Genomic DNA, 26103 nt, shown 5'->3' on the forward strand with positions numbered 1-26103 from the left:
GGCTGGGAAGAGTGGTCTAGGCAGAGAGAAAGTGAAACAAGGGGGCCCTGTGTAGAGACAGCCTAAAAGGAGTGGAACTCAAAGCTGCAGAAAAGGGCACGGGTCACACTGTGGAGGAACATGATGCCAGCCTGAAGAGTGGACCTCAGCGGGCAGCGCAGAGCCCAGGGCAGGAGGTGATGGTCGGCCAATTGGGGTCCTCTGTTTTGGGAGGAGTGTTCTGGAGGGTCAGAGAGTAGGGAAAGGAAACCCAGTTAGTGTAGAGCTGGCCCAGGCTGCGTGAGGACTTGGGCTGGGAGGGTCCGGATAGGAGAGAGGTGACTGCAGCAGAGTGGGAGCCCGAGGAGAGGGCCGCACAGGTCTGGCTGGTCAGCCCACTGCTAAATCCCCAGGACCTTGGCCCCAACCTGGCCCACAGAAGGGCTCAGCTAATGTTTGAGAATGGATGAGCAGGAAGATAGAATAGATAGGCCCTGGCAATAAGTTGGATGTTTGAAGTGGGGAGATAGACTTATAGAAGCTGTGTCTGGAGATTTCCAGCTCACATGACTGGGAGAATGGTGGTGCCGTTGGCAGACGCAGGGAGTGTGGAGGGGACTGCAAGAGCCGCCTGTCTGAAACGCCCCTGCCCAGTCTCCCCAGAAGCTTTGAGTTCACTAGGTGAAAGGGAAAGTCCTAACCGGACCCTACAAGGCAGGGTCCTCTGTGGGCTGACGGGCCTCCTACTCCCCTCCGCCCTCCACACCCGCTCCCTCTAGCTGAGCTCTGCTGTTGGCTGGAACATTCTCCCTCCAGACAGCCGTTTGACTAATGTCCTCACCTCCTAGGCTACTGCTTACATTTCACCTATCCAAAGGCTTATCCCCTCTGTCTGATCAAACTGCACCCACCTGCAGCCCTTCTTCAGCTCCCCAGCCCCTTACCCTGCTCCAATTGGTCTATTTTCCACAGTACTTACCACCTTCTATCATACTATGTAGTTATATAGTTACTTATTTTTATTTACCCCCAGAATCTCTGTTGGGTGTAAATGCCATAGAACAGGAATATTTATCTATTTTCTTATATATCTCAAGCCCCTAGAACACTGCCTGATGCTCAGTAAAAATCTCTTGGAATGAAAGAATTAATGAAAGAAGGAATAAAAAAGAAAAATGAATGAGCAAGAGATAGGCAGACAAGACAAGATAAATGCACTTAGAGAGTCATTGTCAAGAGTAGGTTTGTAGCCCCACTGCCTATTGGTTGGAAAATATTGACTTCAAACATTTTCAAATATTACAGTAACCCCACCTTTATGTTTTAGTTTTGCATTATCCTCAGAAGCCTTGATTTGGTTTGATTAACTTTGCAATCCAGCCGGCATGGTCAGAATTTGAAATTCTTTAGCTGTTAGTCTTGAATGTTATCATCGTCTCAGATTGTGAACATTTTCCCCAATTTATTTTTAGAGCCTAGATTCAGATTTATCAGATGGACCAGTCACTGTGCAGGAATTTATGGAGGTCAAAAACGCTCTAGTGGCTTCTGAGGCCAAGATACAACAGCTAATGAAGGTGAATAACAACTTGAGTGACGAGCTGAGAATTATGCAGAAAAAGGTAACATGCTCATAAATGCCAGGATGGTTGACTCTTTAACTCCATAGTATAAGGGAGAATCCCAGGCACGATGCTTGTGGTCAGAGGGAAGAAAAACAGCGATTGGAACAGACCTAAACATCTTTGGGCCAAGCTGTCTTTTTGGAAGCACTGTGTATTTGGATATTTTAGATGAAGTAGCTTGGATTAGAAAGAAATCCAGAAAGCTTCCCGAGTAGAAGCAACATACAACCTAGTAAGCGTTGGTATCAGTTATGGCAGCACTTGCACTGTCCTGTGCTTCCTGGGGTCTTGGATGTGACTCCAGGGGTGTGATTCTTCCTACTGCTCCTTCTAAAGAATAATCACACCGTGAAGACGGCGAAGGTGACGGCCCTGGACAGGTGGATGCTTATCAGCATTCCAAGCGCCACGCCACGCAGGGGGTGCTCCCCCTCTTCACTCTTACAAGTTGTTGCTCACCCCTGCCCTGGCAACCCTATCCCACATCCCCGCTTTAGTTTCCCTCAGTACTTAACCACTAATTTATGACGTCCTCAGATCCTGGAGCAGGGCCTGCCACAAAGCAGGTTCGCAATAAATAGAAGAAAGCATTTTGTTTGCACTAGTGAGAATTATGTGCTAATAAGGAACAATCCCATTTGCTCAGCATTTTCTCATCCACTGCTTTTTGAGATAGCCAGGAATACGTGAATGTATTAATCCCTGAAAGGAGTGGGGCTAATAGTAGCACAGAATTTGCTTAAGATGTGGGTTATTCATGAGCTTGCTAAGAAAAGGAAGTCAAAAAATTCTGAATTCTGCCCAAGACTTTGTGGGTAATGCTCTCAATATTCAGTTCTCTCTAAAATGAGGTTTTGTACACTTCCCTTAAACAGAAACAGAACAAAGTATGTAGCCGTGTCTTCATGCTGTCATTGGAAGAGTAATGCTTTTTTATCGAGAACAGAGGACATGGTGCATTTCATTTGTAGCTGGGCCCTTTTCAATGACACTTGCTAAAGGAAGGCCATAGAGCTAAAAAGAGGTCCGTGCCCCTCTACTTCTTAGGGAAGTACTCTACACCGCACCCTGGCCTGGGGCTTGGTCTTGGGTTCTTTTGGTGTTGAGTTCTGCCTCATTTTTTGATACCTTCTGAGATAAATGGCTCCACTACCTATAATAGAAGGGGACAAGAATGCCTGAGGATTAATCCAATTTTAGTCAAACACTTGTCCTGGGCCACGCTGGCCCTATCTTGGGCTGGCGTGCACTTGTGGACAAGACAGACCAAGAGCCCTTTTGCCATAACATACAGGGCTTGCACTTCCTCTGTCTTTTCTGAAATATCTTTTGTTTAATGAATTACGGTTTGACCCATTAATGGAACTAATCATTCTGTTGAGGTGCCTTTTTCGAAACATGCTGAGTTTGCCGCTGTAAATCAACTTGCTAAGCATCACTGTTTTTGTGATGTTCCTTTATAGTGCTTACAGAAATCGCCAGAGATAACCTACTGTCTCTGAACGCAAATGTCTTGAGCTTCTTTAAGAAATGCAGAGTGAAATTATTTGCCATTGCTAATAGATTGGCTCCTCAATTCTTAGAAATGCTTTTGATTTCTGAAATTATTGAGTTACCTTTTCATTTCCTGTTATACTCCTTCCAAACAAAAAAGTGCAGTCTGAGTCTTATTAAGATAAGCATCATCCATTTTTATCTGAGGACATCTCTCTAAATACAGAATACTAAAATGTTTTAAAATTGAGACCAAGAACTTGTACTCATCAAAACATATGCAAGCAAAATCTAGGCTGGATGTTTCAGAGGCATGAGAAGTGTTAAGACAAAGTTTCAGATTTCAAGACCTTGTCTAAAAAGCTCTTAGAGAAGGTTTTTACGTAGACAGATAAGCACGTGACCAGACACCGCAATCCTTCATTGACAGGCATGTGTCAGTTATGCTCCTCATTCTTTGCCTCTTGACCATTTCACTTTAGGATATGGATTCACTAATACATAGTTTTGACAGGCACCTTACGCCTGTCTGTGTCCTGGAATGTAGGAATTTTCAGTGGCTGCTTGTCACTTTGCAGCTGTTCCTTCTTTGCAAAGAGAGTTGCAGATATAAGTTATACTCTGAAAGCCTTTGTGGTGTAGAAGCAATCGGTCATTCCTTGGATCACTGAGAAAACCAAGAATGAGGATATTTCTGTGGCAGGGGCAGCAAGTCAGGCTTTCACAAAAGTTTGGCACTATTAATATAAAGTATGCAGAATATGTTTATTTTGCAAAGATGTATTGATTTTATGTCAAAGTTAGGTAAAGTTTTTATACATATATAGTTGACAAAGTAGCATGATTTGTATCTGATCTTTCACATTTTAACAGTTGCTTGGAAAAGATGCTAATTAATGAAGAGGAGCAGCCACTATTGGTGTATTTTTCACAGATCGGTGCTTCCTAAATAAAAATTGAAAGTAACTCCTAACACTGAATGGGTTTGCTATTGAAAAAGTAATGATCTTCTGGTGCAGAGACAGTTGCTTGCGGACTTAAGCCCTGACCCTGGTGGGGAATTTGGTCAGATTTTACAATCTCTGTCAAAGAGTAGACAGACAGCTGAACCACACCCAGCTTATAACATGTCATGGAAGATGAAGGAGCACCAAGGGGAAGGACACTGCAGACTGGACCCAGTTAATTGTGTTAAAATGCCAGACGCCAAAGAGTAACACAATGCCTTGCTGATCCTTTAACTCTAATTCATCAGACACCATCAAGCAGCCTGCATGTGAGGAATGAAAAGAGCATTCAGGGTCTCCAAGTGACAGCCTCTAACTAACATGGGGGTGGTGCCAGGTAGATTAGAGTGTTTAAAGCTAACGCCATCATGGTCGCGATTTGGGGTGACAAAGCCAGAGGAGAGAGAGGCCACATATTCCAGCCCTGGCTGAAAGCTGATCCATCACCAGAGCGAAGTGAGCGTGCTACGTGGAGCATTTCCATGAAGATGTTAACATAGTTCAATAGGTCTCCAGTGTTCTTCGTGATATGTTAATATAGCAAACGTACCATGATTTGGTTCCCTCTATTTTTAAAAAAGTGCTAAATTGTTTGGAACATCAAGAGTATTATGTAATAAAAACTTGTTGACCATAATTTTTCTTGTTGGCTTTTTGGGAAGCAGTCATTGGTTTGATTTTTCATAAACTGAACTTCACTGTGTTTCTTGCTTTGCAAAGCGACTCTGGTTATCTTTGTGCCGCTTCCATGGTGTCTGCTGGCATTTTTGGCATTTGCAAATTGCTCAGGGCTCATTTGAAAAGCAAGTTACCTAAGTGATGTCTCAATGATCTCAAGCTCTTGCTAGAAACAGCTTTAGAATAATCCAGAGTCCAGATTGCCTGCAAACATTTCCCAGGACCGCCATGACCAATTTTTAAGTGGTTAAACATTTCCTTTTTTAAAAATCCAAACTGCAACATTCAGAAATTAAGCTACTTAATATGCTTACGTGGTGAAGTGAGTTGATAGTGTTTCATTCATTCTAGAAGAAAGAGTTCTTGTTTATAGTTGCCTTTTACTTTGAACCCATCTAGCTGTTATTTGTTCGTATTGTTTAAAGCTGGTAGTTGTATGCGTTTATTTGGTGTTTGCTTTTTTCTGCTTGCTGTAGAAAAACACAGTCCCACTGCCAAACATTTCTTTCAGCTTCAAACACTCCAGAGTGAAAATTCGAACCTCAGGAAACAGGCCACAACCAATATATATCAGGTGCAAACTGGTTCTGAGTACACAGACACTTCCAACCACTCTTCCTTAAAGCGACGTCCGTCTGCCCGAGGCAGTAGGCCTATGTCCATGTACGAGACGGGATCGGGTCAGAAACCGTATCTCCCAATGGGAGAAGTGAACCATCCCGAAGAGAGCAGGACGAGACTCCAGCCTTTCCCTGCACACGTAAGTAACACCACTGGCACCTCTGCTGTTCACACTCTGTCCATCCTGACTCTTGCATTTCCTCTTCTGAACTTGCAGATCCCCACGTCTCTGCTTTGCCAAACTGGGCTACGAGAGTTGTCCTGTGTTTGCTGCATTAACGTGTCTGCAGATGTTTGCGATGTTTCCACAAGCACACAGGGCCACTGGCCAGAAGTTTCCACAGGGGATTCTGGCTCTTACTCAGCCCCCCTCCTCTTTTTCTCCCCTGTATCCATAATATCTTTCCCAGCCAGCCAGTATCGGAACTTTTTTTAATAACAAACTTCCTTCCCCACCTCCAAAAATAAAAACAAATTGTCAAGGTCATCATCAGAAGTAAGTGCCATCTTCCTCAAGGTAGACAGATATGTGCCCTGTTACGAACTGGAGCCCTTAGAATTCAAGGTGCCTTCTCCGCTCCTCTCAGCTGATCAGATGGCATCTGTGGCCTGGGCATGCAGGATAGGTCTAGAAACCTCCGGGCCTCCACAGCCTCTGCACGTGTGCTCAACGTGCCTGCTTAGCTTCTGCATCTCCCCCACCCCTTTCGTGCAGAAAGAGTTGCTGTGTCATGTCCTAGAAATGAGGTATAACTACATTGATTTTACAAGTGTTGTATTCCAAAGATTGTGTTCTGTAACAGGCTGCTAACAATATTATTTTATGGTGGAAGAAGTATTGTGTTGTGAGGTTTTCAAATATCATGTTTCTTTTGGATTAATTTATTTCTCAAACTGTTTTGACAAGATGTTACAGACATTTTGAACTTATGTGATGTTTTTTCAGAGAGTAATATTTATCTTTTTGAATGTTGAAGTTCTTATTTTTTTCAGTCAAATTTTAGAGGATTTCCAAAAAATTCTCAGAGTAAATGCAAAGTAAAGGATATGGTCTAGTAAATTAAACCCTAGTTTAATTTTGTCAAGCTTTAGTGTGATAAAATTACAGTGTTGTTATATTGTAAGTGGGAGTACATTACTTCAACTTTTTAAGTTGTTTGGGCTAAACATTCAAGCAATTGATTTGAGATACTTGGTGTGATGGGAATGTCATTGAACTAAATTATGAATTTTATTTTTGTATTAACTGAAAACAAAATGTAGGAAAAGCAACTTTTGTTAGTTTTCACAGTGTACTTTTTTATTTTAGAAACGTTTACAATGTAAGAATGTCATATTATTGCAAAAGTTCTATATCTATACTAAAAAGTAGATCGATAACCTATATCAACTTTTAATCATTCATATGGTTTCTCCTTTCATATTATCTGTCCTGATTAAAAAACAAATATTTGTCTAAGTCTGTTTATTAAAAAATGTCTATTGGCAAATTTAACAAATTATGCTAGGTATTTATTATCTTTTCCCTTATAGAAAAATAGCCTTATAAATTCTGAGTAATTTATGGAAGGCATTTCTCTAAGGGATTAGACATCTCTGGGCATCTGTCATCGGCTAGCGTGGCAGTGAGCCCACCTGTCACAGAAATATCAGCACTAATCTCGCAGAATGAGTAGCTTTTCAGGATTCTTTTGCTGGGAAATATGGGCGGAAGCTAGGGTAGGTGGTAGGGGTTTTGTTTGTTTGTATTTTCCCGAGTGTGTTTCTTTTTCCCCTTCCAGATCGGGAGGAGTGCGCTTGTGACCTCCTCTTCGTCCCTGCCTTCCTTCCCCTCCACACTTTCCTGGTCGAGGGATGAAAGCACCCGAAGGGTTAAGTACATTCTGAACGGTCTGCTCTCTGCAGGAGGGGCGGTGCCCCTGAGCGCTTTGTGCTTCTGGCCCTCCTGTCCCTCCCTAACTGCCCTCTGTCCCTGTCCCGCATGAGGCAGTGCTTCCCTTCTGGTGTCTCACAGAACAGCAGCGTGCACGGAACACACACACACACACACACACACACACAAGCGCGTGCATGCATGCACTCACGCACGCGCACGGACACACGCACGCACGCATGTCTATAGGAGGCGGCCTTCCTTTTGTCTAACTCCACATTACTCATTTTCATCTACTATTTAACCAAGTTCGCAATTCACCCTGTGACTGAATTTATTCTGAGCGTACACTGTCTTTTTAAACAATCAGAAAATTAGCTGGCTGCTGGTTAAATATTGTAATGGAAATCTGTCAAATTTGTTCAGTGCTTCAGTTATCAGATTAAAACTAGCATATTTGGATGAACTGAACCACTAAGTAAGACGTCATGTTTTTAAATTTTTTTTTTACCTCCCCATACTTGACAAACCAAGGTTTTGCAGTTTTGCATCTCACAGCAGCATTGCAGCACATAGCAGCATTGGAGGTGCAGGCGGCTGTTAGTATGAAGCTGTTCATTTTATTAGCTGATCTAGTCCAACCTTCTGATATGTAACTTATATTCCTAGTAACAGTATGGATTCAGGTAAGCTCCTTTTAGAGTAGCCAGGTAACAAGTATTTATTAAGCACCTCCTCCATACCCAGCCTTTTGGTAAGTCAGGGAAAGGGCCCTAGGGACTTAGGTGACATCCCTGCTCCCAAAACCACTGTCAATTTAAAAAACACTTTTATGCATGAAGAGTGTATGATGGCAAGCTGGGAAAGTCACAGCAAGTTTGAAGACCTGCAACTCAGGTCCCAGCTCATTCCTTTTTTTTTTTTTTTTTTTTTTTTTTTTTTAGCAGAATGAGAGCGCAACTAAGGTGAGAGGAGGTAACATGGCTGTGGGTGAGGGACCACCTTTGCAGACGTGGTGGGGTTCACATTGGGCCTTTGTCCATTCCCTCCATGTCAGTAGGAATGATGGAGAATGGTTCTCTCCCACTGCCAGTGCCATGTGGCTCATCGAGGCCCTCTGGGGGTTCCTTTCTACACTTCTGAAGTCTATGAAAAAGAATTCTCGATTTATGATACTTAGTTTTTTGAGCAGTTCTGATACGGAACTGCAATGTTTTTATTGCAATCTTTTAGTTAAAATAAGGAACAGTTAATAGAAATGAAATACCTCATTTGAAATTTTGTTAATAAGAGTGAAGTAAACTTCTTTTGTCTACTGTGAAATTTGTTTAAAAAAAATTTTGGGAGAGGTACTTTTGAGAATCATTGCAAGGACTGCTTGCTGAAACAGAGTTTTATACAAGATTAGCAATTAAATCATTTAGGTTGATAATCCTGATTGTCCCTGACAACTTCATGTATGAGTTTAGGTTTTTATAGCATCTATTCAGAAAAAAACTGCAAATCTATTAAATAATCTGAACCAGCACCAGCTATAAGGTGATTTTTTCTATTAACAGCTTTGAGAGAGCAGCACTTTTAACTACTAGATCTTAGCTCTGCATGTTTACAGTAATTGTCACAAAATTAAATGCCGGCTAATTTGAAATCCTGTACGTGTTTTCGTTTGACAACAATGAAAATTGGACTTAATGCGTAAGTAACTGATTTCTGGGGTGGTTACTGCTATACATTGTCTTCAGCACTTGAGAAAGATCTCCTGAGTACTTCTATTAGACGTATGAGTTACTCTTCTAAAATGTTTGAATGTAACTTGGTACTTTTGGTCATTGTGGAGGTGATGCATTTGATTTATAATTATCAAATTTACATGAAGGAAGGCAAAAAGATCCATTATAAAAATGTGGGATTTTTCTGGGCTTAATTCTATATTCTGTATTTTTCCTTGGAGCAACTCTGGATGAATTTGCCAGAATAATTACTTAAATGGAAGTTTTTTCCTACATTTATGTATATATGTGTGTGTGAATGTATATATAAAGATTAAAGGAAAAGAAATTTAAAGATTAGTCAAACTTTCCCTGCGAAAGGTGAGATAGGTTTTTGTTTTGAGATCACTTCCGGAAGAGCCTATGTGCACTGGATTTAGTGCCTGCCTTTGGTCTTCCATCCAGACTTCCAGCAGCCAATAACTGATTGATTTCATACGCCAGATCAAAATAAGGCAGCAAGTGAAGTAGAACTGCTTGCTGGTAGGAGATATAAACAAAGGGATCTTAAAAATTGTAGCAGGTTTTATGGAACTTAGCTTTACAGACTTTTCATATGGCTCCAAGCTAACACTTTTAATCGTTTGCCAGAGGAATTTGAATGAGTAAACTTCATAGTGAATTTTAGGAGCCCAGTGTAAATGTTTTGTGTTAGAGTGGCTAGGACCAAATAGAGCACTTGGTGGGGAATAGGAAAGACCTCAGCAGACAGAGAAAGAGCATTTGCCCTGAGAGGGGCCGTGGAGCTGGTGAGCAAAATGTGACGTGAACAAGGCGTCTTTCCCACCGGGGCTGGCTGCCTTGCCTGTCCACATAGGGCCTCCGGAGGGCCAGACAGCATTATCAGTGAGGAGCAACTATTAGAGTTTATGTAGACTTCCTTAAATGGACTTGCTCTGAAGTAGACACTCTTTTAAATGAGGTTATAGAGTCTCCATATGTTTAAACAAGGCTCTTCATTTATAGTTGACACTCGAACAACACAGGGGTTAGGGGCACCAACCACCCCAGCATTCGAAAATCCATTTATAACTTAAGTGTGCCCTTTGCATATGAAGATGTCCAATCACCAATTAAACAACACGGGTTTGAACTGTTTGTGTCAGTTGAAAAAATGTTTGTGTAAGTGGACCTGTGCAGTTCACACCTGCATTGTTCAAGGGTCAACTGTATAGCTGTATCTTTAGCTACATTTTATTGTAGCCTCAGTAAAATTCCTTAGTCACATGTTTGATTAACTTAAATTAAATTGAAGGCATAGAGCTGGAAATAGCTTATATTTGTATTTTGCAGTAGGTCAGTTTTGGTTTAAAGCAGCTTCCACTGATTTCTGTTCTAGGTGAAGAAATTCTCAAACATTGTGGATAAAATAAATGCTGAAGGAATATTGTTTCTCTTAAACACTCCAGAACTAACATAGCCGCCTTCAAAGGAATATGGTCCTCTTCAAATTTGGTCGTCCTGGAAGGCCCTAAACTTAGCAGCGCTGCCATTTGCTCGAAACATTCTTAGAATTGCTGTGTTGAATCTGTGTCCCATTTTTGAATCTCCACAGTTGTACCAAATCTTTGTATTTTAAGCATTCGATGTTTTGGGAAACAGATAAAAGTGGCTGGAAACCCAGTGTCACACTGGGTTAATCCATTTGATTCACAAACAACATGTGGCAATAGATGAACAATACTGGTTTTCTCGTGTGGCTCATACAAACCATCTCTGAGCGTTGTTCTTAGAGAGCCATGCATGTTTTGAGCAGTGGTGATCTTTAGCCCGAGGCAAGAAATATTGAAGATAGCAGGAGACAGGAGACCTGGGTTTGTGGTCCTGTTCTACTGACTCTGGCCTTGGGTAGGTCGGTTTCTCATGGGCCCTTCCTTTTCTCTTCTGGGGTTAGACTAGATAATCCACAGAGAGTTTCCCGTGCTGGAGGCCTATGGGTATGTAAGTGCTGGCATGTTTTCTATTTCAATGGTTGTCATTCTAGTTCAGCTCATGTTCCTTAGAGAACTAAATGTGGGTGTGTTGCCTTGTGTGTCTGTGTCAGTTTGTACCAAGGATCTGTTTATGGAGTAGCCACTGAGCTAAGAAGAAAATGGTGCAAAGAAGGAAAGAAACCATTTCTGGATCCACTGGTCATCTTTTACTAAATTTTCAATAAAGGGTTGGCTCCTGTCCCAAATGAGGTCTGGGACGTGAAGGCCATGTAGCCTAACAGGTAATGACTCCTGGGGAAGGCCCCCAAGAAGGGTCTCGTCCTCCAAACTAACGGGGGTCGCCTTTTCTCTCTTGTAGGCATCCAGGCTGGAGAAGCAGAACAGCACACCTGAAAGTGACTATGACAACACTCCTAATGACACAGACCCAGATGACATGGGGTACATCTGCAGGAAGGATGTGTCCCGGGGGTCGGGCCCCTAAGCCAGAGACCTAGCAGGCTGTGGTCAGGAGATGCAGTTCATCGCTTGCAACCCTTTTCACTACTTTCAGACCCAGAAGGTCGTAGAATATTGAGGCATAAGGTCACAGGGTACACAGTTCACATCCCGGTTCTCATGTCACATTATTGCCACACGGGCTTTTTTTTCTTTTAGCTGCATGTTATACACATGTCTGAGTCTCTGTATGTATTAAGTCTATGTTAGGTTATAGTCTGCATTTGTACCCCAAGGACCTGATTTAATTAGGGATGCGTTTAAAACGACACACCCTCTCCATTCTAGTTACTCCCTCCCTTTCCCCATCTTTACCTTTTCTGCAAGACTCATAATTTCCAGCCCCACGGTAGAATAAAACAGCTTCCCTATGAGCTGTGGCTACCTGTTGAAGAAACGCCCTCACCGTGAGGCTCCTGCCAGACAGGATAAAGGAAACCACAAAAGCAACCTGCTCGTGCATTCAGCAGATGCACAAGCAGTGGCTCCTAGGCGCAGAGAAGCAGCTGATAAGCTCCTGCTGCATTTCACCACTTCCTCAATGTTCACAGGTCAAGCAGGAAGGGAAGGCAGAGGAGTATGCTGTGGCAAGGTGACAACGCAGCAGATGTGGCAGAACCCCACACAGCCCCAAGCCCCGTTCTCCCCAGCACCGAGGACGTCATCCGGAAAACTGAACAGATCACCAAAAACATACAGGAGCTCTTAAGAGCAGCCCAAGAAAATAAACATGACAGGTAAGGGGGCTTGAACATCCTGCCTGGGAGAATGCGTGGGCATGCTCTGGAAGAGATGTGATCCAGTTACGATCAGGGAATTGTTTTTTGTGTTTTTTTTTAATGTGCTGATTTTAAAGGTTTTTGCAAAATTCAGGGTTATATAACAGGCTTAAGAATAAATTTGTAAATGTGGGGTTTCTTTTCTTACATGGTATTTTCAGGTTTCATCTTGTTATGAAATGCTCTGAAAATAAATGCCTTTAGGAATAAAACTGCAGCATAGCTGGGTTGGTGATGTTCCTAATTCTAGATGGAGAGGGGGAGGAAGCTACCTGAGAACTTGCACTTGATTCTTCCCACCACTGCAGCTCCCTGTGATCTCCTTAACTGGGAATAAGTCTGCTGACATAAAAGCTATCCTGAAATGAACCTGGTTTCTTACCTGTCTCCTGCGTGTGTGTGTGTGTGTGTTTGTGTGTAAAAGTCTCAGAAACAAGCCATTTACAAGTCAAAGTTGATCAAATCACCACCCAGATAAGTCTGCTCGCGACAGAAGCATCTGCTCACTCTGAGCAGAACCATATTGTCGGCAGAATTCCTTCTTACCAACTCTTATTCTAATTCATCCTTTGGTCCTCTGAGAATTTCCGGTAAGTTGTTAACTGTTCTGGGTGACGTCCCAGTTTCACGTGGCCGGCCTGATCGAGACACACAGATAAAACACTGTGTAACATCACCCCACTGAGTTTTAAGAAAACGACAGAGTTCCGTCAAAACCGAAGAACAATCTCATTCTTTTCGTTAGGTCAGCAAAGGTTAGAGTCCTCCGTGAAGAAGTCTCTCCGTGCCTTGCACAAACGAGTTGTTCAGGGACCACAGTGCTGCTCCTCCTTTCTCCTCTCTGTTGTCTTCTTCCACATAAAGGTGTCTCAGTGTCTTTTGTGTTCTCTGAGTTCCTGACACTGCCGTGCTAACCTTCCCTTTTCCTGCCCTTTTCCCTTTTTTTAATCCAGCTAAGACTTCTCCCAGTGTCATTATGTTCCACCTGGTAGGAGAGGAAGAGTCAGTGTTTATTGAAGGATAAGAGTTAGTCTTCATGACTGGACTGCTGGAGGATCCTCAGAGAAAAAGAGGAACCTGCATAATTTCTTGGCCTCCTTCCATGAAAATTATAAGCTGTTTATCTTCCTTCTTTCCCAGGCATCCTCTTTATCGCACGCCTTTCATGCCTCACAGGCTACAGGTTCCTTTCCTCAGCACACCACAGCCTTGGCAACAAGCAACTTCATTATCTTATTACTAAAGCAAAATGTGCTGTGGCTTTCCAAGTACAGTCTTTGAAATGATCTCGATACCAGATGAACTCGTTTCCTAATGCTCTCTCCCTCCATTGAACAATATGCTTCACTTTTCATTTTCCCTACAAGTGCCATGCTTACATTTCAAACTGAAAAAAAAATGCTTATGTTGCATTGCTCTCTTTGATAGTTGTCAAAGATACAAATATCTGCCCTGAGGCCATTTCTAGCTTCAAAGATTGCAATATAGTGCTTGGTACAATAGGGGAAGTTGTTGTTTCTTTTTAATGTACAAATTCAATAAGTGCTATGATCTGATTTTGTTTAAGACCGTGAGACAGTGATGCAGTGATTTGAATCGTTAGCTTATTCTTTTACTTTAAACCAGAATTGGTCTAGAGAATTTATATTTTACAAATTGTTCAATGTTTTGGTAAACTCTCCGGTTACTTACATATCCAAGACGCTTCCATTTATGACCTTGCATTTCACTAATTAAACCCATGTCTTTCCCTCTTGTTGATCCATCGCTTACGTTCATCCTAAGTAGACCAGTAGCTCATGTGTGCACATTCAGGTTTGGTCCTGGTCCTCTGGGCCAAGCAAGCTCCCCCAGCCCCTGACCTTGCCTAAGCCTGCTCCCATCCCCTGGGCCTCCAGCCTTGTTCTCTCTCTCTCTCTCTCTCTCTCTCTCTCTCTCTCTCTCTGTCTCTCTTTCTCTCTCTCATGCATGTGTGCGCACACACGCACACAATTACACAATTCAGGATTACTACATATTATACACAAAAGCATTTTTGAGGAAAGCTACTCGGAAGTTGTGAACATGAACTCTCTCTGGTAGAGGAGGAAGACTTTCTCATTAAATTACATGCTTTCTTTTGTGGCTTATTGAGGACTTCCTCAAATATCTTATAGTGACCTTTTGAGAGCTGTCCTTAGGAAAAATGTCTTCTCTGTGTAGCAGGGGGAGTTATATTTCTGGGTCAAAATGAAAACCCTACCCAGCAAAACATAAAACTCTTAGGTGTGGTTGTCAGTTACTGTGATATTACTGGACATACTGTTTCAAGAAACACTTACGTCTGCTACAATGGTTGCTGTGGACATTGCCTTTTTCTCTGAGCGTCTGTGTGACCACATGGGTTGTTGCCCCTTCGTGTTTGCAAGTTAAATAACTCATGCGTTGGCATTTTTGTTATTACATGGTGTATGGTTCTAATTGCTAACAAAAGTAAAAGTCAGGATTTCCTGTTTGAAGGCATTTTGAGATCATGTAAACCATTTTCTTGAGATGTAATGGTTTCATTAAAATGTAGGCAATCTTTATTAAAGTAGTTTTGATACTAGACTTCTTACAAAGATGAAGTACAGAGGTTGCTGATGACAATCTTTAAGCAGAAGCCAACTTCATGACATAAAATATGGGGATAGCACGTCACTTGAGGGCTTTACGTGCTAGGATGGATGCCAAACAGCATTGGTTTTGTATCTTAGAAGGGACATTTTAAAACATACCACATGCGTCCTTGTGTAAGGCCCAAATAGTGTACTCACACCGTATTTCCCAGCATGCTACAAACTGGCTCCTAAAAGTACTTTTGCCATGTCCCATTCCCTCCTGGGCTGTGTGGGTCAGTTCTCCTAGAAGCACAACCCAGGCCTGGTGGCAATGTGGTATCTAAGAACTGTCACTAACACCATCTTCAATTTGTCTTTGTCTCTGCGCCTTGTAACACGTACTACTCAGGGCAGAAACCTAACATTTTTAAGGTCCAGGGAACTAGCCCCCTGTGTTGCTTGTCATAATGCTAAGAATAAGAATCAAGAATGAAACCAAAGTCTCACTTCTTCCAATTCTCATCCCTTAAGAAGTCAGAATCACCAGTCATCAGTGGAAAGAGGCTTGCTGTAAAAAAGAGGCGAATCAGTTGCCTCTCTGATGCCAGGCGAGGCCTGTGGTGTGGCAGTGAGGGTCCCAGACTCAGGCGCTGGAGGACCAGGGTTGATCTCAGCTCGCTCCCACCCACTGTAGGACCTCGGACATGTTCTCCACGGCCCCAGGCCTCAGTGTCCTCATGTGAAAAACGGGAGAGATAATAGTGCCAACCTCATAGGGCTGTTGGGAGGATGACAGGGATCTCTGCAAAGCATTGAGAAGGGAGCCTGGTGTGCGGCCAGCGCTCCTGCAGCCTCAGCTCTCATGGTGTCATGTCAGGCCAGCTCTCATGGTGGCCTGGAAGAAAGGACGAGGACAGGTAGACTTAATGTGCTTGTCTTCTTGGAGCTTGTCAGCAAGCAGAGTGATGACTGTTCACAACGTTTTTTTACAAACAAGGTCAGGGTGATTTCATGAGAAAGTGGGTAAGTGTCTGAACAAGTCTGTGAAGCCGACCTCAGTGTTTCCTCTTCATCTGAAGTAAAGCTTTTGACATTTCAATAATTCAAATGCATCGAATGGAAGCAGATTAGAAGTGTCACTTGGTTAAGAGTGTCACTTGTGTGTTGAGGTGTAGGCTCCAATTCTAAGGAATATTTATAACTTCTTTATTTTTAACTTCTGTGGCCTTTTGCGTGGAAATCCGTGTTTCACTTTCAAGAAAGTGGGAAGATGAAACATGAGAAATAAAAGACCAACTTAAGGAGGTGTGAATATCTTCATAGATTAACTGTTTTATGGCCTCACCTGGTTAGTAGTATATGCTGCCTGTGCTTCTTACCTGGGGACTGATTTTATCAGATTGAATGAACTTTCAAAAAAGTATGGGGACCCTGCTTTAAAACCTAGTGCCTTCTTCTTCTATTTGTGCGGGATCCACAGCAGGTTGGCTGTGGCCTTAACCCCTTCGTTAAGGGAATATAAATTGAACCTGTGCTAGTCCCTGAGTGTTCTCTGTCTCTGAATTATTTTTACTGTCTTTAAATAATGTCTTCTCTATTCTTGCAGTTATATTCCATGCTCAGAGAGGATACACATAGCTGTTACAGAAATGGCAGCATTATTCCCCACAGTAAGTCACTCCCTACTTACTTGGTTCAGATCCTTTTAAATGAACTGCAAGAAATTTCTTTTTGACCTTTATATCATATTAATCTTTTTGTAGCACAAAGAGTCTTAAATATGCAAACGGTGATACCGGGCATTGAAATATTTTTGTTCTACATGAATATTGGTTTTATAAGAATGCCTGAGCCCAGTGCTAAAAAGCAAAGCATTAATAAAATAAAATTTTTTTCTGGAATATTTCACCATAGTGGATTAATATTTTTCAAAACCTGCCTCAGAATAGCACATACTACTAAAATGACACTGCGTGCTCTTTCACCTTTGAGTCAGAGTGCTTCAGCATCTCTCACACCGGGGTTTGCAATGCTTGTGGTGTTCTGAGCACCCCCTGTGAAAAAGTGCAAAAAACCTGCTGTCTATGGAACAGCTTGTTTTCAGAGGAATGCTTGTCCCTGCTCTTGGATGTCTACCCTGCAGTTCTTGGCGAATGGCTGTGTTTTCTGTTTAGAAACCCAAGTCTGACATGGTGAGGACTTCCCTTCGCTTACTGACAACAAGTGCCTATCGACTTCAGTCAGAGTGCAAGAAGACCCTCCCGGGGGACTCCAACCCACCCACGGACATCCAGCTGGTCACACAGCAGGTCATCCAGTGTGCGTATGACATCGCCAAGGCCGCCAAACAGCTGGTCACCATCACCACCAAAGAGAACAACAACTGAACAGCAGAGTGCTGGCCCTTCTATTTTCTAGGCTTTTCCAAGTCCGGTTTCAAATTTAGACATGGAACTCTTCCGATTTTTATAGAAACAAACATTTAATGAAAGTTTAAAACTTTTTTTAAAAAAAACTCAGTATTATTTTTGCATGTTTTCTAACAAATTTTCAGCTATTAATTTAACCCACTTGCCTTATTTTGTGCCTGTTTGCCGGCTTTCTTTCTGATGTCCTGTCGTGCTGTCAGTGACTATTGAGTTAAAGATCATAGACATCCGAAAGCATAGCTTCCTCGTTTCAAGTTTGTTAGAACTTTTCCAGCCCTTAAAACTCCCTGCCTGTGGTTAAAACTATAAATGAGATTTTTAGTGAAACATTTTCTTGAGAGAGTTGGGTTAAAAAAAAAAAAAATCAATATTATCTGTTCCCTACCAAGCATTGTGCAATAAGCAAATTTTCTACCCTATTGTAAGACTCTCTAAATGTGGAGGATCCCCAAGCGTGTATGTAGAGACAGGACTTTGCCACTTTCTAAAAATAGTGTAACGATCTCTCTTGGAAGGAAACGATGAATCGCTCCATTTCTTTTAACTCCATTTCTTCTTATCACGTTAGATGTTCTGTAATTTTTCTCTCTTGATCCTCTGTCTCTCTTTATTTTACTGTCATCCTGAAGTCTCCATGGCGTCTGGTAACCAAGCGCTCACCCTCCATGTCACGTGTCATTTGGCCACGTCCAGGTAGGAGCACCACCACCACATTATGACGCAGTCAGTCCACGGCTCTGCCTTACACAGGAAACTAGATGTTTCATTCCAGACGTGCAGCAAAGAGGAGCTTCAGCCTCCTGGGCCATAACTCAGTCTGTACCACCCCATTCTGCTCTCACTGCCGCAAACCATGGAAGAGAAATCATCTACTCCCTGACCTTGTATTGTACCTCTCATCCAAAACGCAGTTAACTCCTTTAGCCACTTTAGGCTTTCTCACACGACCTGCTCTGCAGAGCGCGTCACTTTTAAGCACTTCTTATAAGGTAAGATTTATACAATCATCTGAGTTTGTTTCTCTTCCATTACCTCACTGGTACTTAAAAATTAGACATCCACTTTCGAGAATGCCTTAGGCTCTTCTAGCTGCCCACCAGCTATCCGAAAGCGTACAGGTTTAAGTCCTGGAACATACTGAGATTGTTTTCTAAGTTGCTCAAAAGACCTTTCTGGTTCTGAATGCTAATGCATATTCCTCTCCCTGCTTATTGCAGCCGTGTTGTGTGGGTGTGGCTCAGACCCGGACCTAGGCCGGAGGGGCCACGCAGTAGAGATGAAGGGGATGAAGTGAGCCAAGTGCAGAGCGGGGGTGGGGACAGTGAGGGTGCCCATGGCACACCCTGTGGGCACAGCAGCTCCCCAGCTCCACTCAGGCTGCCACGTGCAAAAGTGGGCCTGGCATTGCCAGAGCTTTCATTTCTCAAGAGACACTGGAAAGCTGGATGTTTTTTGTGCCATCTCTCTGTATAAATTTTGGCAACCGATCTAAACATCTTCACAGCGCACATGTGGGTGAGCTGTGGTCTCGAGGTTACCAGCTCATAGCCTCCGCCCCAGGACCCTATAAACTGCAGTGTGAGGGCCTGGCTTCCCTGGTTACACCTGGTTTAGCCTCTGAGCCTTACCTGTAACGTGGCCTCCCTACCTGTGTTAAGTTGCTCTTAGTCCTTGTTTTACCCATACATTCTGTCCCACAGTGCTCATTTACACACGTGAAGGAGTCAAAATAATCAGAGTTGCCTAAATCCATGCTAAATAAGCCTGTATTTTCACAGAACTGTTCTATTTACAGACACCTTTATAGTTTGACCGTAAGTTGTCATGAGAGGAACACGCCGATGGTGTTTGGTTTCCTGAGTCACTGTGTGAATGCTTTTGCTGGGTTTTGCTACACTGAGTAGCGTAGGGAAAGGGTCCACAGCTCCACACGACTCATCCACTTGATTGTCTGCACAACCCTAAGTGCCGTGCTCCTGTCGGCTGCTGAGGGGATGCCTTCTCAAAGGATGTCTTACCTTAAGTTCCAGCACCATCTGATAACCTTTTCTGCACGCGACATGTATTTAGCTGTCCCTCCTCTTTCTCGCAAACACCCACCCTCCTGTTGAGCCCACGTGGGGTCCTCCAAAAAGGCCCAGCCGCAGTGTTGCGTTGGTGCCTTTGGCCTCCCAGGGAGGACGGGCTTCTGAATAATGAGTCCTCTGCATTGGGTGAAGTGGCGTCTTCACTCGAAGACCTGTGATGGAGGACGTTTTTTCTGTGCCTCTAGAGAAAGTCAAGGAACATGGGGACCAGGAAAGCATTTCCAGGTCTAAGAACACCACAGAAGTTTGCTCTGTTAATCCAGTGCCAAAACTCCGGAAAGAAGTTGCCGGGGGAGTGACATGCGGTGAGAGGAGGGCTGCAAGTCTTCCTTCTCCTTAAGTGCCCTGCACATTTCCTCGGCCTCATCTGAGATCGGTGCCAGATGTTCTCTGGTCCTGTCGGCAAATCGCACCTTGTCTGAACGGTTGTTCACCGCCTTTTGCACAGGGGTTCCATAGCCTTGCACTAATGTCTGTGTTCTGTAATGTCATTGTTTTACCCTTTATTCTCAAATCCCCTCCCCTCCCCAAGCTGATAGGACAGAGGTGCACTTTACAAAACTGGCACTTGCTGAAGAGGAGACAGCTCCACCCCTAATCTCCTTCAACTGAAGTCATTTTCTGCCTCGAATGCAAATAGTTCTTATTTGCCAAAGAACAATGAATCAGGCCCAAAGATCAAATACAGCATTTCATGTAATTGGAACTGGAAACGCACAACTCAGGAGCTGTTGTCCAATTCCTCAAGAGATTCTCACTGCGGAACCAAGAGTGAGACTAGCATGCGTTTGTCCACAGCAGCTGTGAGTTTTCCAAACCATTTTCATTCTTTCCTTGTCCCGGTTGAAGGTCTCCCTTGGTTTTACAAAAGAAAATGCTGCATAGGAAAAATGAAATGCCTTTTATTCAAATGTGTTTTATCCATGTCACCCATTATTCTGTACTTATGTTTCATTTTTATTGTACATTCTATTCCTGTAATTATTGTACAACCCTTTAAGCGTTGTAAAATCGTTTTGGAATTTGTGCCTGCTAGTTATGCAATAAACAGGCTCTGTAAGTGTCTGTGGTAATGCTGTGTTTCCATCAATTAGTTGATGCTTCCACATAACTCTGTCAAAGTTCAGAGAAAGTTCTCCTAACATAACCCCGTCTTTAATGAGACAGTATTGAATATGCTTTCGCTCTGGACGTTTTATCAGTTTCCAGGAATGATGACTTTTTCATCCTCTGTGCTTAGCAAATAGCTTTATTAAAAGAAATCCTGCATCAGGGCATCAATTCCAGGTATCTTATCATGATGTATTTACTCCTTAAGTTTAATTTTTTAAATTCAATGAAAGCCAGCCAAGCACAGGTGCTCTCACCTCTTACCAGGTGATCTGGTCCTGGAGTTAGTTCAGTCTCTTAAAGGCCACTGTCTCCTTTTAATTTCAGAGCAAAACCTGTTGTGCAGGTTCGCATGGGGAACTGTGGAATATAGATTTATACCTGGGTTCATCAGGCCCAAACTCAGACCCCAACAGTTGTCATCTGGAGTGGTGACTCGGGGCTCTTCTCCCAAACAGAAGAAGGGGTCTTTCCAAGGGAGAAGTCGGAACGGTGGAGTTTCCTCACTGTGTAATCCAGCTTGTCTGAGGATCCAGAACCAGCAGGTCAGACCCATCAGCTCACACCCAGGAGCACCTCCCAGGGCAGGGGTTCTCCGGTGAGCCAGCCTCCGGCCCCTGGAGGGCCGCTGAAACACAGCCTCGGGTTCATCTCTGATTCAGCAGCTCCAGGCTAGGGCCTGGGAGTTGCATTTCTAACGGTCCCACGGGGATGGTCGCTGGTTGTGACCACACTCCGAGAAGCACGCTGTAGACCATTTTCAGGGCCTCCTTGCCCACCACGCAGCTCCTTGCCTTTCTGTTTGTAAACGTGTTTTTATAATGATTCTAATTACCGCTCACATTTATCAGCTATTTACTCTGCTCCAGGCACGGTGCTGGGTTCTTTGTATGGCTGAACTCCTGTTATCCTCACGACAACTCTCTGAAGCAGGAGGCATTCTTATTGGACAGATGAGGAGGGAAGAGGGGAGCATGGCAGTTACGGTGATTCCAGCATGGGTGACCCCACCGGGGTCTGTGATGAGGCGTCCCAGAGAATGTGGCCCCACATGGAGATGAAGCCTTGGGATGACTACATTCCCCTGAAGCTCTAGATCAGAGTGGGGCCAGTGGGTGACATGAGACTGTGACTACGTGGCTTTATTGAATAAATGGGGCACAGTCTGCTTGTGGACCTTGAGTGGAGGCTGCGTCTCATCTTTGAGCCCCAAGCGCCAGAACCCCTCCAGCATTTGTTGAGTGACCAACTGGAAGGACCGTCCTCTGGCTCCCAGGTACCTTAAGAGCACTTTCCTGTCTTCTGGCACCCAGGGCTGAGCAGGGGCGGCCTCACCACAGGGACAGTGCAGTGAGCATCTGAGGCTGACCCACTGCCCAGCAGGCTGGCGTGCAAGATGGTCCTGGAGCCGATCCCTGTGGCCCATGGACGCCAGGCAGAGGAGACTTCATGGTCCCCATCTCTGCCAGCCATCTAGCCAGAAGCTAGACCCACACAAGGTGGGTCAGACTGCTTCACCACTTTACAGGGGTAACGCGTCAGCTCTCCGCAGGGCAGGTCCCCAGAGGAGGAGCCGCTGGGAACAGGAGAGGCTTTGGGAACCCTTGCTTCATCCTGCCCCACCACCATCTTCCCTTTCCCACACCCAGGCATTTGCTCGCGCAGCTTCTGACTGCATTGTCTTCCCAGGCCCCCAAACTATCTCAGCCCCATTTCTTCCAAATGCAGCTTCTCTCCGAGGACCCATATCTCCTCCTCCAAAATCCCTCTTCTCATCCTCACCTCTTCCCATCACCTCTTCTTGGGACTCCTCTTCCCCCTTCTCTCTCTTCCCTCTCAGGCTTTCCCCGCCAACCCCCTCCATCCAGCCCTTGTAGCTGGGACCTCTCTGTGTCCTGCCCTTCCCTTCTGCCAGCTCTCCCTTCCCCTTCCCTTTCAGAAACCCCAAGTAATTATCCTTCACCTCCTCTCTTGGCTCAGTCCTATAAGCCCCATCTCCTCCCCCAGGTCTTGTTTTTTCCTCATGAGCCCCAGGACACGTTATGGACAGGGAAGTTTTGAAATCCAACGTGAACCAGCCCACCCCCAACCCTGGGATCTAAGGTGGGCTCTTAGGCCGCCCTGGTACCACATCTTCCAGCCCTCTCCTTCCCAAGACCTCCTTCTTTCAATACTTCTCCACCCTCACTTTCTTAGCACCACTGGGCTCCCCTCACTGAGTGTGGGAGCCTGACTCATTGAGGGGTATAGCCTGAGTCTGACCTGCTTCTTTCTATCGATTAATACAAGATGCAAATCCTGCCGAAGTCCAAGGACAGAGACAAGGGTCCTTCCACGTAGGCAGGTTGTTTCCTGGGGGTGGGTGGCACCCTCTTGACAGGAAAAATAGGTCCGTTTGAGCTTTGAGCTTTCTATATTGATCTTACCACACCCACACATCACCATTCTGTACATTCACAGATGAATCACAGGGCCCCAAGAGGGTCACCCGGCCTCTGAGTGGTGGGGTGCCAGCCTGGGTCACAGCCTTGCTCTTCAGCCCTCCATTTCTGCCCCACTGGTGAACTCTCAATGCAGAAATGTGTCTGACACCTCCATACAGGGGTCACCTATGTACCCACCACCCCGGTCCTTTGGACCCCTCCTTCTAGATTTTAGTATTAATTACTTCCTTGCTTTTGGGTCAACACCTGTACACGTACCCCTACGTAAGAGCTTTGTTTTCAAACATGTAAATGGAACCTTCTCTCAACATCATGAGATTCAACTAAGTTGATGCACGTACCTCTAGCTAGTACTACGTTTTCCATGTCGTGTAGTACCTATTGAATGTATACAACACGATTGATTTATCTAATTATTTTATTGTTGGGTATTTGAGTTATTTTTAGGTATTAGGTTTTATGAAAATATTGCTATGAAATTGCCTTTTGGTGCATATACTGTGTTTCCCTGAAAATAAGACCAGGTCTTATATTAAGTTTTGCTCCAAAAGACGCATTATGGCTTATGTTCAGGGGAAATCCTGAAAAATCATGGTAGGGCTTATTTTCCAGTTAGAGGTCTTATTTTCAGGGAAACATGGTGGGACTATATTTCTGTAGGTCTATACCTAGACGTGGAGCTCCTGGGTCATAGAGTATGTGCCTCTCCAAACCTGTAACACTGTTTTCATGCTGTTTTCCAAAGTGTTGTACCAGAAGGGTATGCAGATTTCTGGTTGTTTGGCATCATCACAAACAACTGGTGTAATAAGCCATTTTAGTTTTGCCAATCCACTGGGTATTATAGTAGAATCTGGTAGTTTTAATTCGCATTTCTCTGATTAATATGGTTGTATACTTTTCCATGTTATTAGCCATTCAATTTCTTTCCTCTTTTGTGAAGTGCCTATTTTGAGTGTTTACCCATTTTTCCACTAGGTTCTCTGGGGTTTTCTTTCTTCGTTTTTTCAACTATTCATAGGAGTTTTTAAAATGTTCTGAACAGTAGACCTTTGTTGATTTTCTGTTACAAACAACATTCGTTCCCAGTTTGTGGCATGTCATTTCCCTTTCTTAGGAGTCTTTTGAAGATAAACTTTTTAATGTAGTCAAACTTATCAATCTTTCCTTATGGGTAGTTTTCTTTGTGTCTTAAGAACCTCCCCTACACTAGATTACTATTATGTTTTATTTTGAAATAATCAGATTCACAAAATAGTTACGAAAATAGTAGAGAGGTTATCTGCGCCCTTCACTCAATTTTCCCCAATGTAACAGTATCAAAATCAGGACACCGATACTGGTACAATCACATACCTTACTCAGATGTCATGGATTTTATGTGCACTTGTGTGTGTTTGTGTAGTTCTGTGCCATTTTACCGCACATGTAGGTTCCTGTCACCATCACAATGAAGATGCAGATCTGCTCCGTCACCACAGACATGTCCCTCGTGCTGCCCCTTTAATCACACCCTATTCCCTGGCAACCACAAATCTCTTCTCCATCCCCACGATTTTGTCCTTTCGGGAATGTTATATCAATGGAATCATAGCATGTAACCTTCTGAGCCTGGCTTTTTTTATAATGTCCATCCCAGTTGTTTAGACACTGAGATCCCAGAGAGGGGACCCAGAGATCATCACAGCACTGTGCCCTGACAAGAAACCTCCCACACCCATATCTGGGAATGGGTCCCTAATTTTCCCTGCCCGAGGGTGGGAAGTACCTCCTTAAGGAATGGAGTTGTCTACTTTTATCTGGTAGTTTATTATTATATCTAGTATTTGCCTTTTACTTTTTAAATAACATTTCCCCCTCATTTCAAAGGTTATATTCTCTGGGTAAAATCTAGAAAAGTACCCAAAATAAAAAATACCCATTATCCCAACTTTTAGGAATACCCACAAAATATTTTGTTTCCTTAAAAATGAAATTATGGAAATATTGCTTTTCAACACCTTTTTAACACAGCATGAACATTTCTCCAGAACTTGAAAAATTTTTTAAGCATTTCATTTTCATGCACTGCATAAATTCCCAAACTCAAACAGCCTCCTAATGTTAGACATAGATGATCAGTTTTTGTTACTGTAATGAACGCTGTGAGGAACATCTTTGGACCAATCTGCTTGGTGTTTATATTTCCTGGCCCAGAGGCAGCGCGATGTATTCAGGGAGGGCTCCTGGACGGCCAGCCTGTGTGGGGCCCGTCGGCCAGGGAAGCATTTGGGGCTTGGTCCTAAGTGCAGAGGGACACCACTGAAGTGGACGGAAGCTTTTCATTTCAGGTGTGTGTGTAAAAGATCTCTGACTGCAGGTTGGAGAAAAAAGTGAGGTAGATGGGTGAGTTCAGGCAGAAGTCAGTGGTAGCCAAGAAAGAGGGTAGTGAGAGGGGGCAAAGTGATAGATTCGGGGATTCCAGGAGGTCAAAGTGACAGGGCTAAGTGCCCCTAGGCTTATGGCTCCTGCAGCGGGCAGGACACATGGTGGTGCCATACCCTTATCTGAGAACACTGGAGAAGGGCCAGATGGAGGTTGCTGTTGTTTTAGGTTAATGATGGGAATTTAGAAGAGATCATTTGATCGTCTTGTGCTGAGCTTGAGGCACCTTTGAGACACAGTGGAGATGTCAAAGTGGTGGTGAATATAGGAGCCTGGGCTGGAGGTACAGATCCACGCGTTACTGTGTGGAGATGGCGCTGGAAGCCAGAGGCCGGGCTCACATCACCTAGGAAGTTCTGCGAGGTGGGGACAGGCCTGGGTGAAACTGGGGGAGAGGCCAAAGGCTGAAACTCCTTGGGTTATGACTGGCAGGGGCCAAACTCTCTGCAAAAGGGCCCAAAGAAACGCATTTGTATTGTCAACCCAGATGGAGCGAGAAATGTACCTGCTAACTGTAAGCCAGAGGCTCCTCATTTGTCTCAGGAGTACAAGACAGCAGCATGAATGACAGTGCCACGGGCTTAGGTCATCTCACCCGTGAGAATCCCCACACCAATGTTCTCTACCCTAAATGTTTCTACACAGAAACGGGATATACGAGGTCTGACAATTAGGTTTGCAAACTCATCCTAGAAAAAGCCCTATATACCATTGCTGAATATCACAACGGCCACCTTCCAAGTACTCCCTTTGCAAAGTTTTGCACTGACGCC

At 43.9% G+C, this 26103-nt stretch overlaps 1 protein-coding gene across 11 annotated transcripts in view; it reads left to right on the plus strand.

The window, feature by feature from the left end:
- Nucleotides 1-20425, plus strand: part of GIT2 (GIT ArfGAP 2) — a 47924-nt gene extending 27499 nt beyond the window's left edge. For 3 of the 11 annotated variants that reach the window (XM_033098505.1, XM_033098506.1, XM_033098507.1), the window contains 7 exons: nt 1452-1601; nt 5295-5543; nt 7186-7275; nt 11339-11421; nt 12030-12215; nt 16443-16506; nt 17011-20425. In XM_033098505.1, the coding sequence (XP_032954396.1) occupies nt 1452-1601; nt 5295-5543; nt 7186-7275; nt 11339-11421; nt 12030-12215; nt 16443-16506; nt 17011-17223 (1035 nt within the window). In that variant the 3' untranslated portion in view covers nt 17224-20425. Of the gene's footprint in view, nt 1-1451; nt 1602-3971; nt 5544-7185; nt 7276-11338; nt 11422-12029; nt 12216-16442; nt 16507-17010 lie in introns of those variants that run through there. The other 8 variants (XM_033098510.1, XM_033098511.1, XM_033098508.1 and 5 more) reach the window with 5 other exon arrangements.
- Nucleotides 20426-26103: the final 5678 nt, after the last annotated feature.

This window comes from Rhinolophus ferrumequinum, chromosome 25 (genome assembly GCF_004115265.2).
Source record: "Rhinolophus ferrumequinum isolate MPI-CBG mRhiFer1 chromosome 25, mRhiFer1_v1.p, whole genome shotgun sequence".
Classification (NCBI taxonomy): Eukaryota; Metazoa; Chordata; class Mammalia; order Chiroptera; family Rhinolophidae; genus Rhinolophus; species Rhinolophus ferrumequinum.